We start from the raw sequence: 12,428 nt of genomic DNA, 5'->3' as shown, positions 1-12,428 counted from the left end.
ATCATTTCAGATATTGATGAAGAAATGTTGAATTCAAGCTGAGTTTCAACACTCGACCTTCTCTAGCCTCCCTGCCTTACTCTCCTTCACTTCCAGCAGATAGTCTGTTTTCTCCCACAGGATTAGGAGCGAGACCTCGAGCACTTCATAACAGAAAGCTCACGGACCTGGCTGCCAACTTTCACTCCCTGATGCAGATTCCGTTCAGTTGCCCTGCTGATCTACTAACGTCTATCTTACATCACATTTTTCATTTTTTTACCTCGTGCCTGGCAGTCCAGCCCCCTCCCCTCCACCCGTTTTGTTCATAACCAGCGTGCTCTTCACTACATGCTGTGGCCTCTTAGCGGCTCGTGTAGCTGCTAAGCTACAACCCGCCTCCACCGAAATGTCGCACAATACATTACAAATTGTACAAATTGACAGAAGCCAGTCGGGCTCTGCTCGTTGCCACAGCCGTGTTTATAGCAACAGCCGAAGCTTCAACCAACCACCGGGGAGGGTCAGACCATGTAAAGGGGGTCGCTGCTGCATGAGGCGGTTGGCTGATTGATTGACACTCTGTTCTTGGCCAGAGCGCCACTATGACTTAACCACACAAGCATCCCAGTTAACACTCGCAGCGCTCCGGTGGTATAACGTTGCACTGAGTCCTCCAACGAAGGGCAATACAACTATGTTTGCAACTTATTCGTAGAATCAAGTCCTGTAATTAAAAACAAAACAAAACAAAACAAAAAAAACAACATGGAACTGAGGACATATATTAATCCATTTCTTAATCTAAAATGCAAAGCAGCAACAGAGCTGTATGTGACCTGTGTAACTGCAACATCGCAGGGATGAAGGACGTTGCTTTCAGTGTGTATGTAAGTCCCTTTAAGAGTTGGTGGACCTCAGCATTCACAGTGCTCAGACGTTCCGGGGAGAGTTTGCAATGCGGTGCTAGGCTGTGCTGAGCACCACAGTGTTGGCCGCTCGGAGCAACAAGAGGAAATAAGATGGACTGTTTCTGGATGAAGAAATCAGCACACTCTGTTCTCCCTGTTCGGGGAACAGGGGCTGGACTGAGGGGGGGTTGGGGAGGCGGGTTCGAGTGTCAGTCTGGCCCCGGAGCTGACATTACACTCCTACATTCCCCGTATGTCTTAATTGTTTCAAGGTCTTGAGGAGAGAAAGAGAGAGGGAGGAAAATCTGCTCGGCTGTCTCACCACACCCCCTGCGGAGAAGTTGCTTCAGACTCGCAGATGGGACACGAGAAACAAGGCAAGCAAAACAGACAGGGCCACAGACGGGCAGGAAGATGTCTCACAGTCAAGAGTATGAGTCAAACAGACGGACAAACAAGCAGCACCTCCTCGGAGGGACGGACAGACAGGCGGGCTGCTTGGGGGCTTCACTGGCTCTTCCCCAGGTTACATAAACAGCTCCGGCTCTGGATTTAATCTGCAGCCAGCCCGCTAGCACAGGCGCTAACAGCAGGGCTTCTTTGAAACGGCTAGCCAACCTGACTCACACTGCAGCTTGCACGCACACACCGACTGAGCGCCTCATGCTGAAGCCACGGTAAATGAGCGTAATGCTTCATCACTAATGAAATGACCTCCTGACTTGCTGAAGCCACACGAGAGTCAGCCAGCGGACAAACAACCGTACGGTGACTCCTGCAGGAAACCCAGCCACTCGTCTGTGCAGCGAATCGCCTCACAAGAAACCTTATCCCTTTTTTTTCCCCCCTCAGCTTCACATCATACGATCGTAAAGAAATGACGGCGTGTCGTCTTTGCGCTGCCTGAGTGGGCGCTCACATGAATCGAGGTGCTGAGGTGAAAGGCTTGGCACCGTCTCACACCGTTTGTGTTCAACATCCCAGAGAGAGATTCTCTCCTCTTACCTTCAGTCATGAAGTAGGGGATGCGAAACCTTCCTTCTAGGACTCTCTGTCGGAGAACGGGCAGAGTGGGCCCGTCGAAGGGCAGCGCGCCACACACCAGGACGTACAGTACCACCCCCATACTCTGGAATCAGAACAGGAGGCAAACACAGAGACCATCTCAGCAACAAACACCAGACTGATCAATCAAGCAGATGTCTGAAAGCCTATTATTATTATTATTATTATTATTATAATTATTATTGCACTGAGACAGAGGAACTTGTAAACACACTGGACATAGCTGAATGGGATAAAAAACACAGTGAATGATTTGCTACAGTGCAACATGACAAAAACATGCATTCCAGCTGTTACTATCAGTGAGTATCAACGTGACGGCGCAAAATACTTTGAGACTTCTGAACCGTTCAAAGAATATTCTATATACTGTAGGTAATGCCATTAACAACAGTAACTAACTGATATAAAATGAAGTCTGTGCCTTTTAAATAAGATGAAATACCCAAACAGTATTTGCTCTGATCTTCTCTGGTGCTAAATGTAAAGCTGAATATATGTGTATATTCTGCAATTTCTTTTTCATACATATTTTATATTGCAAATAACATATTTAAAGCTACAAAACAAAACACCTTATATGATAATCTAACACAGCTTTAATCTGGAGACCCTTTCTAAGAGATCAATTGTACTTTAAAATGCATTCAAGGTGAATATTCCCCGTCTCTCCTCGAGTCAGTTGTAGCTTCACATCGTGTTATTTTTGTTTTTATCTCCAAAGTCTGAGCAGGTCTGTATATCAAACCACCTATTGTAGCTGCAGTCCACAGGAGGCTATGAACTGGCATTAGGAAATCATGCTCCTCATCAGCACTGAGTCATATGACAGGAACTAAACCTGCTGATGTTATGAAATCAAAACTTTGTTTCCATAGTTTAAAGATAGAAAAACTTCTCAGAAGTGGACTGCAGCTGATTTCATGTAACTTCCAAAACTCAACGATGCTAAAAATGAATGGCCTTAGCTGTGCTTAAAAAAACAAACAAACCCAAATCCAAAACAAATAAAAAAATGTAGTTTTATCCACAGTTGTGCTCTTCATGCAACATTTATTTTACCCAGATGTCCAGCTGAGGGCCCTCGTACTGCTGTCCCTCGAAGACCTCTGGAGCAGCGTAGGGCGGGCTGCCACACCATGTGGCCAGAGGTTCCCCGGGCTGGAAGAAGTTTCCGAATCCAAAATCTACACAGGGCCAAACAACAGAGGTGAGGAGGTTGGAGATAATTCGAAACATTCAAGTTTGCTGACATGTTAATGGGTCGCAGCGGACTGACGTCCAACAGTTCCTCCGACAGTCAGTAAATTCTCCGACAGTAAAAAGGGAAACATTTGAGTCCATCACGAATACCCAACAGTGTGAGTGCAGAAATTAAACTGCATTGAACAAAGAGGAGGGTGTTGCTTTATGGCTGAGAGTGTGGTGCTTTCACACACAGTTTGCATTATGTAAAAAAGACGGTCGCATACTTGTACATGGAGGAAATGTGTCTGAGGTAACCTCCCCGAGAGGCTGATATGAGCTCACCAGCGCTGCGCTCAAACTGGCTGCATACCGTACACAGCTCTTGATTTTTACCCTCAGAGAAGAAAGGGAATTCTAACATGCTTGCGCGCGCACACACACACACACGACTTGCTGGGAAGTTCATGTCTGCCTTTCATTAAAATCCAAACTGGAAATGGACGCAATATCTGCCAAACAGCACCCAGCCAACTTGTGTGCCTGCTATAACTCAGCCAACCCATTTAAAAAAAAAAAAAAAAAAAGTTAGTTCATATCACATTCACGCGTTCTCCGTTTCGCCACTCATCTCGAGTCGAGTCCCGTTAGTGATCCTCTCTCTCTTTGGACAAGATTTTGTAATGGTACAGGAAGTTAAACAACCACTTCTTGGAGATGACAGATGATTCTCTCTGCCTTGTTTCTTGTGACTGTGATTAATTCAATGCAGTTATTTATAAAATAAATAACACCAAAAAAAAGAGACGTCACCATGGTGAGGTATAATACGATGTCATGGGACGTGATAACTGCGGGATCACACAATCAAAAAGCTCACTTAACCCTTCACCTCCACTGTTTTTCCCATAATTCCAACCATTTACATAAACAGGAAAAAAAGTATTGCAAAACAAACAACAGATTTAAAAAAAATGAAGCTTACATAAAGGGGCTGAGGGTTATGTGGGTTCATGGACAAAGACACAAATACACACAATGAGCCGTGTGTCAGAGAGGCTGAGCAAAGCATCCCTGTTTCTATCAAACCGATCACACCCACAGCCGACGCAAAACGTCGCTCTTCACACAGTGGTTCCCAACCTTTTATTTCCTGGAGGCCCCTTAATGATCTGACAAGCATCAGAGTGAAGCCACTCACACACATTTACTCAGGATTTATTTTCACATATGCAAATCTAATCAGAGCAAGCAGAGCCTCGTGCTCCAAACATAAACATAACAGCTGCAAAAAAACTTTTTAATATTAAAAATGATCATTAAAATAATTTGTTAGAAAAAAAAAAAGGAGAAAACTGTGAAATAACATGCCTTCCTTCCCAGACACTCAAAATATATAAACCAAAAACTCTATTTCAATGAAGGCTAAAATGTTTAGTTAACGGGCATCACGGTGGCACTTACTAACTGTATTATCTTACATGGATGTTTTCTTTTTTAACCCTCATTTATGTAGAAGCTGAAATCACATCAGGTCCATGAACTGAACACTGACAGAATTTAGACCCTTTCAGACCTGTGAACCACCACAGTGGACATGAAATTAACAACCAAGAAGGGCTTTATGAAAAGAACAATTAAAGGTGGACAGTTCATACAGGATGTGCTGTACTTTCACAACCATTCACTGATTTGGACGTAAACAACATTAATTTGATCTTTAATACATGTTTCTAGTTAAGCGTTTGTTTTGATACAGATTCATGGAAAGAGTGCGCAGAGCAGAGGAGCCGACACCGTGTCATTAGAGCCCAAGTATCAAAACATGATGATGCAATGTTTTGGTTTTTCTGCCTGATAAGTTGTTTTGATTGTTCTCGGATGAAAAAGCCAAACTGTGAGCGTCTACAGGTCTAATTAAACTCAAACTATATAAAGATGCTGCGATCACACAGCAGTGAGGACCACTGTGCTGTAATTACTAAACAAGTCTCATTCTCTGGTGCTTCCAAATATAGTTTGATATCCAACAAAGGTAAAATCCTCAAAAACAAAAAGAAAAAGTTAAAAAAAAAAAAAAAAAAAAAAAAAAAAAAAAAGACAGAAATCAATGAAACCAGAAAGATTTAAAGTGCAGCACACAAAAGGAAAATTGGAGGAGACTCCAGTCTGGGTACGTGCAGGGATCAGGCCAGATTAGTGCAGTGAAAATTCCAAATGAAAAGGCGAGTGCGTGCAATTACTGCAATGCAGGTAGCAGCAGGTGTGGCTGAAATAAAGTGAGGAGGTGAAGCGGCACGACGCGGCAGCTTTATTACAAGTATGTTTACTGTCTGATCCCGCTGCTGTGGAGGTGAGATGTGAGATGCAGGCAGAGCCGAGCGGCGAGGAGCCGAGCAGTGCAGTCGGTTTATCGTCAGAAGCTGTGACCCATTTCATGGAGCTGAATACTGAGCAGACTGGTTGACGTCAAACACTCCAGCACGCTGCGGGCCACTAACAGCAGCAGCAGCTCAGCGAGGAAGGGCGGGGCAGGGAGGGGGGGGCGCCTGTCGCACACAGTAACGCCATTAGCATAATACAGTATTAGCTAAGAGACGCCACTCCTAAACAGACTTTAGCTAGCAGCTCATAACCTCAACAAATAGACTAAAATTAGAAATTTTTTGTTTTTAATATATTCTGAAATGTATCACTTCTTGTAAAAAGGTAGAAGCTTTGTTGGAGTTATGCTAGCAGCTGTGAATGAACCACTCTATTTTCAGGCACCTGTCTATTGTCTACTTCCACATTTTTAATCATGTAAAAATCTTTCGTTCCCCTCATATCCTCCACTTCAAACTGAAAATGTCCAGGGGGGTTGCAGTTTCCCAGCTTGACTTTTACATATCAATCATTGCAAAGAAATCATGTTGGAATAAAAAAGATGCATCAGTTTCAGACTTTAAAGACTAATTTCAGTATTTCAGCATTTCGCTGCAAAGGGGAAAAAAAATGTTTTTGTTGCGTAAAGATCTCAAAAGTCATTAGTAGCACTGACTTATGAGAAAAACTGTATTCTTAAAGATGATTCTCTGACTTCTTCATTCATCCACTCTTCTTCTCAGTGCTAAGAGATCAAGAATTTTTGTGATTTGAAAATGAAATTGGTAACAGCTATAGCGGTTTGTGTTTCAATACCGTAACGTCTATTGTAGAAACAAAGCCAAAGCCTCCTTGCTGTGGTGCCCCTGACTCAGACATTGTTTGTATTGCTGACACCATTTAATTGCCCGTAAAACACCTTCAGGGTTTGATGCACTTTGAGCATCATCGCTCTATGGAAGGTTTCAACATTGAACAGTTCACGTGAAACTTAATGAGGCACTAACTGCTTGTTTATGATAAAAATATGACCAAAACTTGGATTTTCTGTTCCAGAGCTGTTGCTTTGGAGTTCTTTTCTTTTTAACAAGCAACAAGGACACAACCCAACACACGAGACGCATATTTTCCTGCTCGGCCACAAAGACAGCCTCGTCTTCCTCTCTGATTCTACAACTCGCTCTTGTTTTTGTTATTCCTCCTCCGCCGCCGCCGCCTCTCTTTCCATCCCCTTCAATCTGTCAGCCCGGACCTAAGGGGACTATTTGAAGTGAAAACATTAAGGGCACTCCCCGCTGCTACCGCTCCGCTCTCCACTGCAGCCACCACGAACATGACCTTTCTTTGACTGACTGCTAGTTAAGCTTCATACAGACTGACCAGAGGTGGCCTTTAGAAAACAGGAAGGCATCAATGGACTACAGGAGGAACACCTCGAAGCACGGACAATTTGTCTGGATGTGCAGGGTGAAACTGGTGCAAAAAACACCACCAAAAAAACAAAAAACAAAAAAATCAGAAGTTAATGAAGTGTGTAAGCAAAAACAAAACAAAACAAAAAAAAAAACACACAGAGATCATCATGTTCCTTCAGACACATCCGTTTTCCTTCTAACCTTTACCAAGACATCAACAGCTCACCTCTATCCAGCCATTCACCCAGCACCATACTCCAAAACAACCGAGGCAGACATCCGCTGACTCCAAGTCTGGCTTCACAGGAGGTCGGCTGCTTGAGCTTCACTGCAACCCGACGCCCGATTATATGAAGATATGCTATCGACTTTGTCGCTTTGGCTATGATTAATAGGAAGCAATCGGTCTTGACTTTTAGAGTTCGGTTTTGTCTGTTTTCTGCATAAGATGGATGGGATTCTGTGTTCTTTGAATCTTAATGAAAGAGCTGCCAGGTCAAATCCCTTCTCATGTTTCATCGTCACTTCATCAATATCAGTAGATCATGACATTGTTAGATTCATTTAAACTTCCAATTCTTCAATAGATACTGGACTGTACTCTTTAAGCTTTTTTCTTTTCAAATAGTCTCTATCATAATGTTGAGGGTTGGTCTTTACATTTCTCATGGGCTTGTACTTTAAAGTTTTAATTATTCTTTTTACTATTTTTTTTTAATTGCTGGAAGGAAAGAAAGAAAGAATTAGTTTGAATGACCATAGTCTGCAGATTTGGAGCCCCGCGTGATGATCATGATAAAACGAAGCCATGTTTCCAGCTCTAGAAACCGGCTCAGCATGTGTTTGGTGCAAGACGCCATTTGTTTTAATGTACTGAGTAAAGCTGTGAGAAGACACCATGATAAGAGCCGGGTAATTCCAAGAATGTGATAAAATATACAAATCATGCTACAGGTCTTGCAAACCATCCTATATTGCAACACTTGTGATAAACGGTAATAGAAGGAGAGGTCAAACTTTAGAATATTCAAAGATAACAGCAACACCACTTCAAAAATATTCCAGTACATTTGGTGCAGTGAGGTTTCCTGTTTTTCTCCAACATTCAAACCAAACATCACAAGGTACAAAGTTTTGTGCAACTCCAATAAAAAGAAGGTTCTTTCTGGCTTTCTCTGCTGCTGTTAGGTGGCAGCATTGTAATTTAGTATTACTGTTAATGGCAAACAAAGGAATGAACAACTGTAGAGACGACTCAAAATAAAAGGGAAGTCATTTTATCTGATCCCTTTTGTACCAAAGTCAATACAGTAACTTATTAAAAAGCAAAGTTTCACAGATTAATACACTGTTGCAGAACATTATAACCCAATCAGCCACAACTATGAGCTCATCCTTGGTGTTACCAAACAAACTGATAAACATCAATATATTCTCAGGTGACCACAGTATGTTTTCTGGGTTCTATTTATTCTATATGTTAAGTGAATGAAGAAAAAAATACATTGTCGCTTGCTCGTTTGCTATGGTTGAACTGGTTCTCCGACTATGACTCACTATATGAACATTTAGTTTAAAGGATATTTTAAAATCTTCAGTGTAGCATCAGTGTTGTAAAATAATGTTTTATCAGAGTCAAGACTAGTAAATAATAAACCATCTGTAAGACATATTTTACACCAATTTACATTACATTTTTTTAATGTTCACGCAAAACAATCAATAGATAGTGAACAAATTCGTCAAGGGAAAAATATTAGGGAAGAACAGCTCAAAGGTCCTGACGAATTAAATGCAAAACTGAAGATATTGAGCTGATTTAGTCAGGAAGTCTGCAAAAAACTGTTCAAATTACATTTTGCCCATAGGGTGTATTCCTTTTGCATGTAAAGGACTGTTTGAAAAAATGAGTTAATGCAGGTGTGCTTTTGAATTTGATGCTTCAAGCTTTCAATAGCCAAATTAAAAAATTTAAGGTTCTTTCCTGTTGTCACTGACTGGATTTGGCATATTTACATCTCATAACCAGAACTCCTGGATGACAATGACAAAACCAAAAAACTCCCAGAGAGCAGAAAAACAGAGATTTTGGTTATGGATTCACATATAACATGAGTGTCAAAACAAACAGGATTATCAAATAATTTCCATATTTTAAATGTTGTCGGTATTTTGGATATTAAGGACAGAAACACTCACTCATTGCTTAATTTGTGACAGTTCAGCAGCCGTACAATCAAAATCAATCCAAGCATTCTGAATATGATCACAGTCATAAGAAGGTAACGATTTTTTATAGAGATAAAATTTATTTACAGTTAAATCGATCCCTTCTCATGAGCTGTAGCCCCTGGACATTTCCATTTTGAATCTCAAAGTAATCAGCAGATTGCCTGACAATCTAGATAAGAATCGGCTGCAACAAAGCCACAAGGTACAGAAGACTTCATTCAGCATGACTGACAAAAAAAGATCAATATGACGTGCAGCGAAAGGAGCCGCTCTTCAGCAGAGTACAAATCTCACATGTCTGCTCATCTCAACTCGATGTACCACTTACCAAACTTGTCAGAGCAGGCGGTGGGTGGGGGAAGCACAGAGTGTACCTTACTGCTGATGTCCTCCCCAGAGACATTTTCTCTAATCAGCAGCCAGGTAATGTTCTGTTCATTGTTTTCCTGCCTCAAATCTAATCTGCCGTGCGGACAATCGGCTGTGAGTCAGACATGTTTGTGAAAATTACTGCTGCTGTAATAACATCTCCAGGTTATCATCTTGGACCCTTTCTGAGAAGCACTGGACAGACTGATGCAAAGAACCGTGCAGGTATTCTATAGCTGGGTCTGTTCTGTCCTCATCTGGCCGTACCTTTCAGAACAAATAAGAGCCGCCCAACTCCAGCTGGACCTCGTGTCACAGTTATCAAGGGTGCTCGATGTAAACTCCAGTTGATAATTTCCGCCTCCACACAACCGTTTATCAGTCCAGACGCAAAGATTTTATTAATTATTTGGAAGTCGATGAGAAGTCCCCTGAGGAGAGGAGGCTGCGTTCTGTGCAGCACACGTTCATCCTCAGTGTGCCTGGTATCCTTTCACACCTGTATTTTTAGCCGTCCGCGTGTGATCAGCTCACCTTCGATGGATTTCGGCATCAGCTCGGAATAAATCCACAGATAAAGAGTATTGTCACAGCTGCAGCCGTGCCGCCCTGCCATGCACGCTCCTTATCACCCTCCTTTCATCCTCTGATCCACAACTCTGTAAAGTAGCCAAGTGGCCAACCTATTCTATCACCTTCTCTCCCCCTCCATTAAGCCAAAGTTTGTTCCTCCTGCCACTCCGGCCTCCTCCTTCACTGGGACACAGCGGTAGGGTGACATTCTCGCCACCTCGCTCTAAATGCCAGTTGCTTAATAATCGCACCTCCATGCTTATACTGAAGACCTCCAGCTTAGCCTCAAATCTCTGTATCTGGTTTTGTTCCCTCTTCTGTTCTTCATCTGTTTAGCCCTTCACTTGGAGGGGGGGGGGTTGGGGTGGGGGTCGGCATTGGAAACACATTTTTTAGCTTTCTGATCGTATATTAATCACGTAGCAGCACAGTCTTTCTGATTCTTAAGTGTTCAGGATGTTGATACCTCCGGTAACCTCTGACGGCTTCATGACGCTGCAAATGATCTGTGCAGGAAGTTAAGACATGTCGCAGTTACATTAGCCTTGAGATCCTAGCAGGCAATAGATCAAGCCTCCCATGCAGACGTTCTGTGCTTCTCCATCTGAGCGACTCGTGTGTTTACACCTCAGAGCGTTTATATAGCTCTTGCTGGAGGTTGAGACCGCTGGCTGGCCTCATTCAGTGCACCGAGGATCTCTCCTCTTCCTCTTCACACACTGACATGTGACCACTGCATGTCAACCTTTCCGTCTATCCTGTAGGTTGGATGACTTATTTGGTGCATGTAAACGTGCACATCAATGTGATCACTTTGTTGATGTTCGCATAAAAACAAAACAGGAAAATCCCTCACACGGAAATAATCCAATCATACAAAAAAAAAAAAAAAAAAAAATGCAGCTGCCGAAATGCAAAACCGAACAGCAGATTAAAGCGAGATACTGCACTGAAATCTCGCTTTCTTTTAGCATACACAAAAATTTTAGATTGCATTTTAGTTCATTCATAGGAGTTGGAAACAGTGCAATGAAACGGGAAAGTTTTGCCCACTTTTGTTGAGAAAATAGTTCAAATCTTTGGTACAGGAAAAAAAGCTGTTATTTATAGATTAGCTAAACTTTGCTGGTCTGACCCAAACGACATCAAATTATGCTGGATGTGAACTCTAAATTAAAATGTTATTTATACTTGCAGGAAACTCTGGTTGTGAAGGCTAGAGGTTACTAATCTGTTGTTCCTGCTTGCAATCTACAACATGTTGATGGAATCTGTTGTGCTCTGTGCTGTGAAATAAAGATGTTGAAATTGATCCTTTATAAATAAAGCTGAATTGTAGAATACCTGCAATCTTGATGTTCATATGTCCATCCAGGAGCAGGTTCTCAGCCTTCAGGTCTCTGTGGACGATGTTTCGGTTGTGGCAGTACTCGACCGCCGACAGGATCTGCCAGAACTTCCTCCTGGCCTCCAGCTCGCTGAGACGGCCATGCTTCGCCAGATAGTCTGCAGCAGCCAGAGACACAGACGTTGAAGAGAGGGAACACGATATGTTACTACTAAATGCAGACACTATTTCACAGTGATTACATAACGCGGCTCTACAGCAGTTTCAAACACAGTGTCAGGTATCAATGCACAAGAAGAATGCATCGGAGGTGATTTTTCGTTGCATGCAGTGTTGGTGGTTGTGTTGAAAGGATAATCAACTTTTGATGAGGTGCAGGCCTGGTGCCAGGAGTAGTTTACAGCTGCTCTACATTATAGCTGGCTTTGTAAACTGACGCAGTGCAAGACGTACAGCGTAAACTCCTGAACTCCACTCGTCAGAGTCTGAGTTGGTAGATGAGCAGCGGCTGACGGTACAGCGTGAAATGTTGTCCGGGCAAATAGCAGAAAAGGGGAAGCAGGTATTTCTGATAATGCGTCCACCGCAGCATCATGTCCACAAATGAAATATAAAGTAGATGAGTCTCTGTGTTGGGAGGTTTGTTTAATAGAGGTGCACGGTTTGTCACCAGAGGACTGCGGAGTGCACACAAATACACAAACACACCCGGCAATCAGAAGGACAAATCAAGACAGTGACGTAAATACAAGCTCCAGTGCTTATCTAGCGAATGGCGAAAACATCTGATTGATATGCAGAGCTCTGCAAAAGGCCACGCTTCTACTTGTTTAATAAAACACAAGAAGCCAAAGTTTATGGAGGTTCTGGCTGTAATTTAGGTTGTTGTTTTTTTTCCCATATGCATCTAGATCATCAACCTTTCCTGCAAAGCCTGCCCTCATACTTAATTTGTTGTTTTTTCAAACCCCTCAGTCTCTCACTGCT

General features: G+C 42.5%; 1 protein-coding gene across 2 annotated transcripts in view; it reads right to left on the bottom strand.

Moving 5' to 3' along the window:
• The window catches only part of sik2b (salt-inducible kinase 2b), a 53,933-nt gene that overhangs the window by 15,267 nt on the left and 26,238 nt on the right, over positions 1-12,428 (bottom strand). For both annotated transcript variants that reach the window (XM_030107843.1, XM_030107844.1), the window contains exons 4-6: positions 11,438-11,599; positions 3,018-3,142; positions 1,896-2,019 (exon numbers count right to left, since the gene is read on the bottom strand). In XM_030107843.1, the coding sequence (XP_029963703.1) occupies positions 1,896-2,019; positions 3,018-3,142; positions 11,438-11,599 (411 nt within the window). The remainder of the gene's footprint in view (positions 1-1,895; positions 2,020-3,017; positions 3,143-11,437; positions 11,600-12,428) is intronic.

Source organism: Salarias fasciatus, chromosome 14 (genome assembly GCF_902148845.1).
Source record: "Salarias fasciatus chromosome 14, fSalaFa1.1, whole genome shotgun sequence".
NCBI classification, from domain to species: domain Eukaryota; kingdom Metazoa; phylum Chordata; class Actinopteri; order Blenniiformes; family Blenniidae; genus Salarias; species Salarias fasciatus.
Note: the sequence above shows the minus strand (reverse complement) of the source record. Positions and strands in the feature narration are given on the sequence as shown.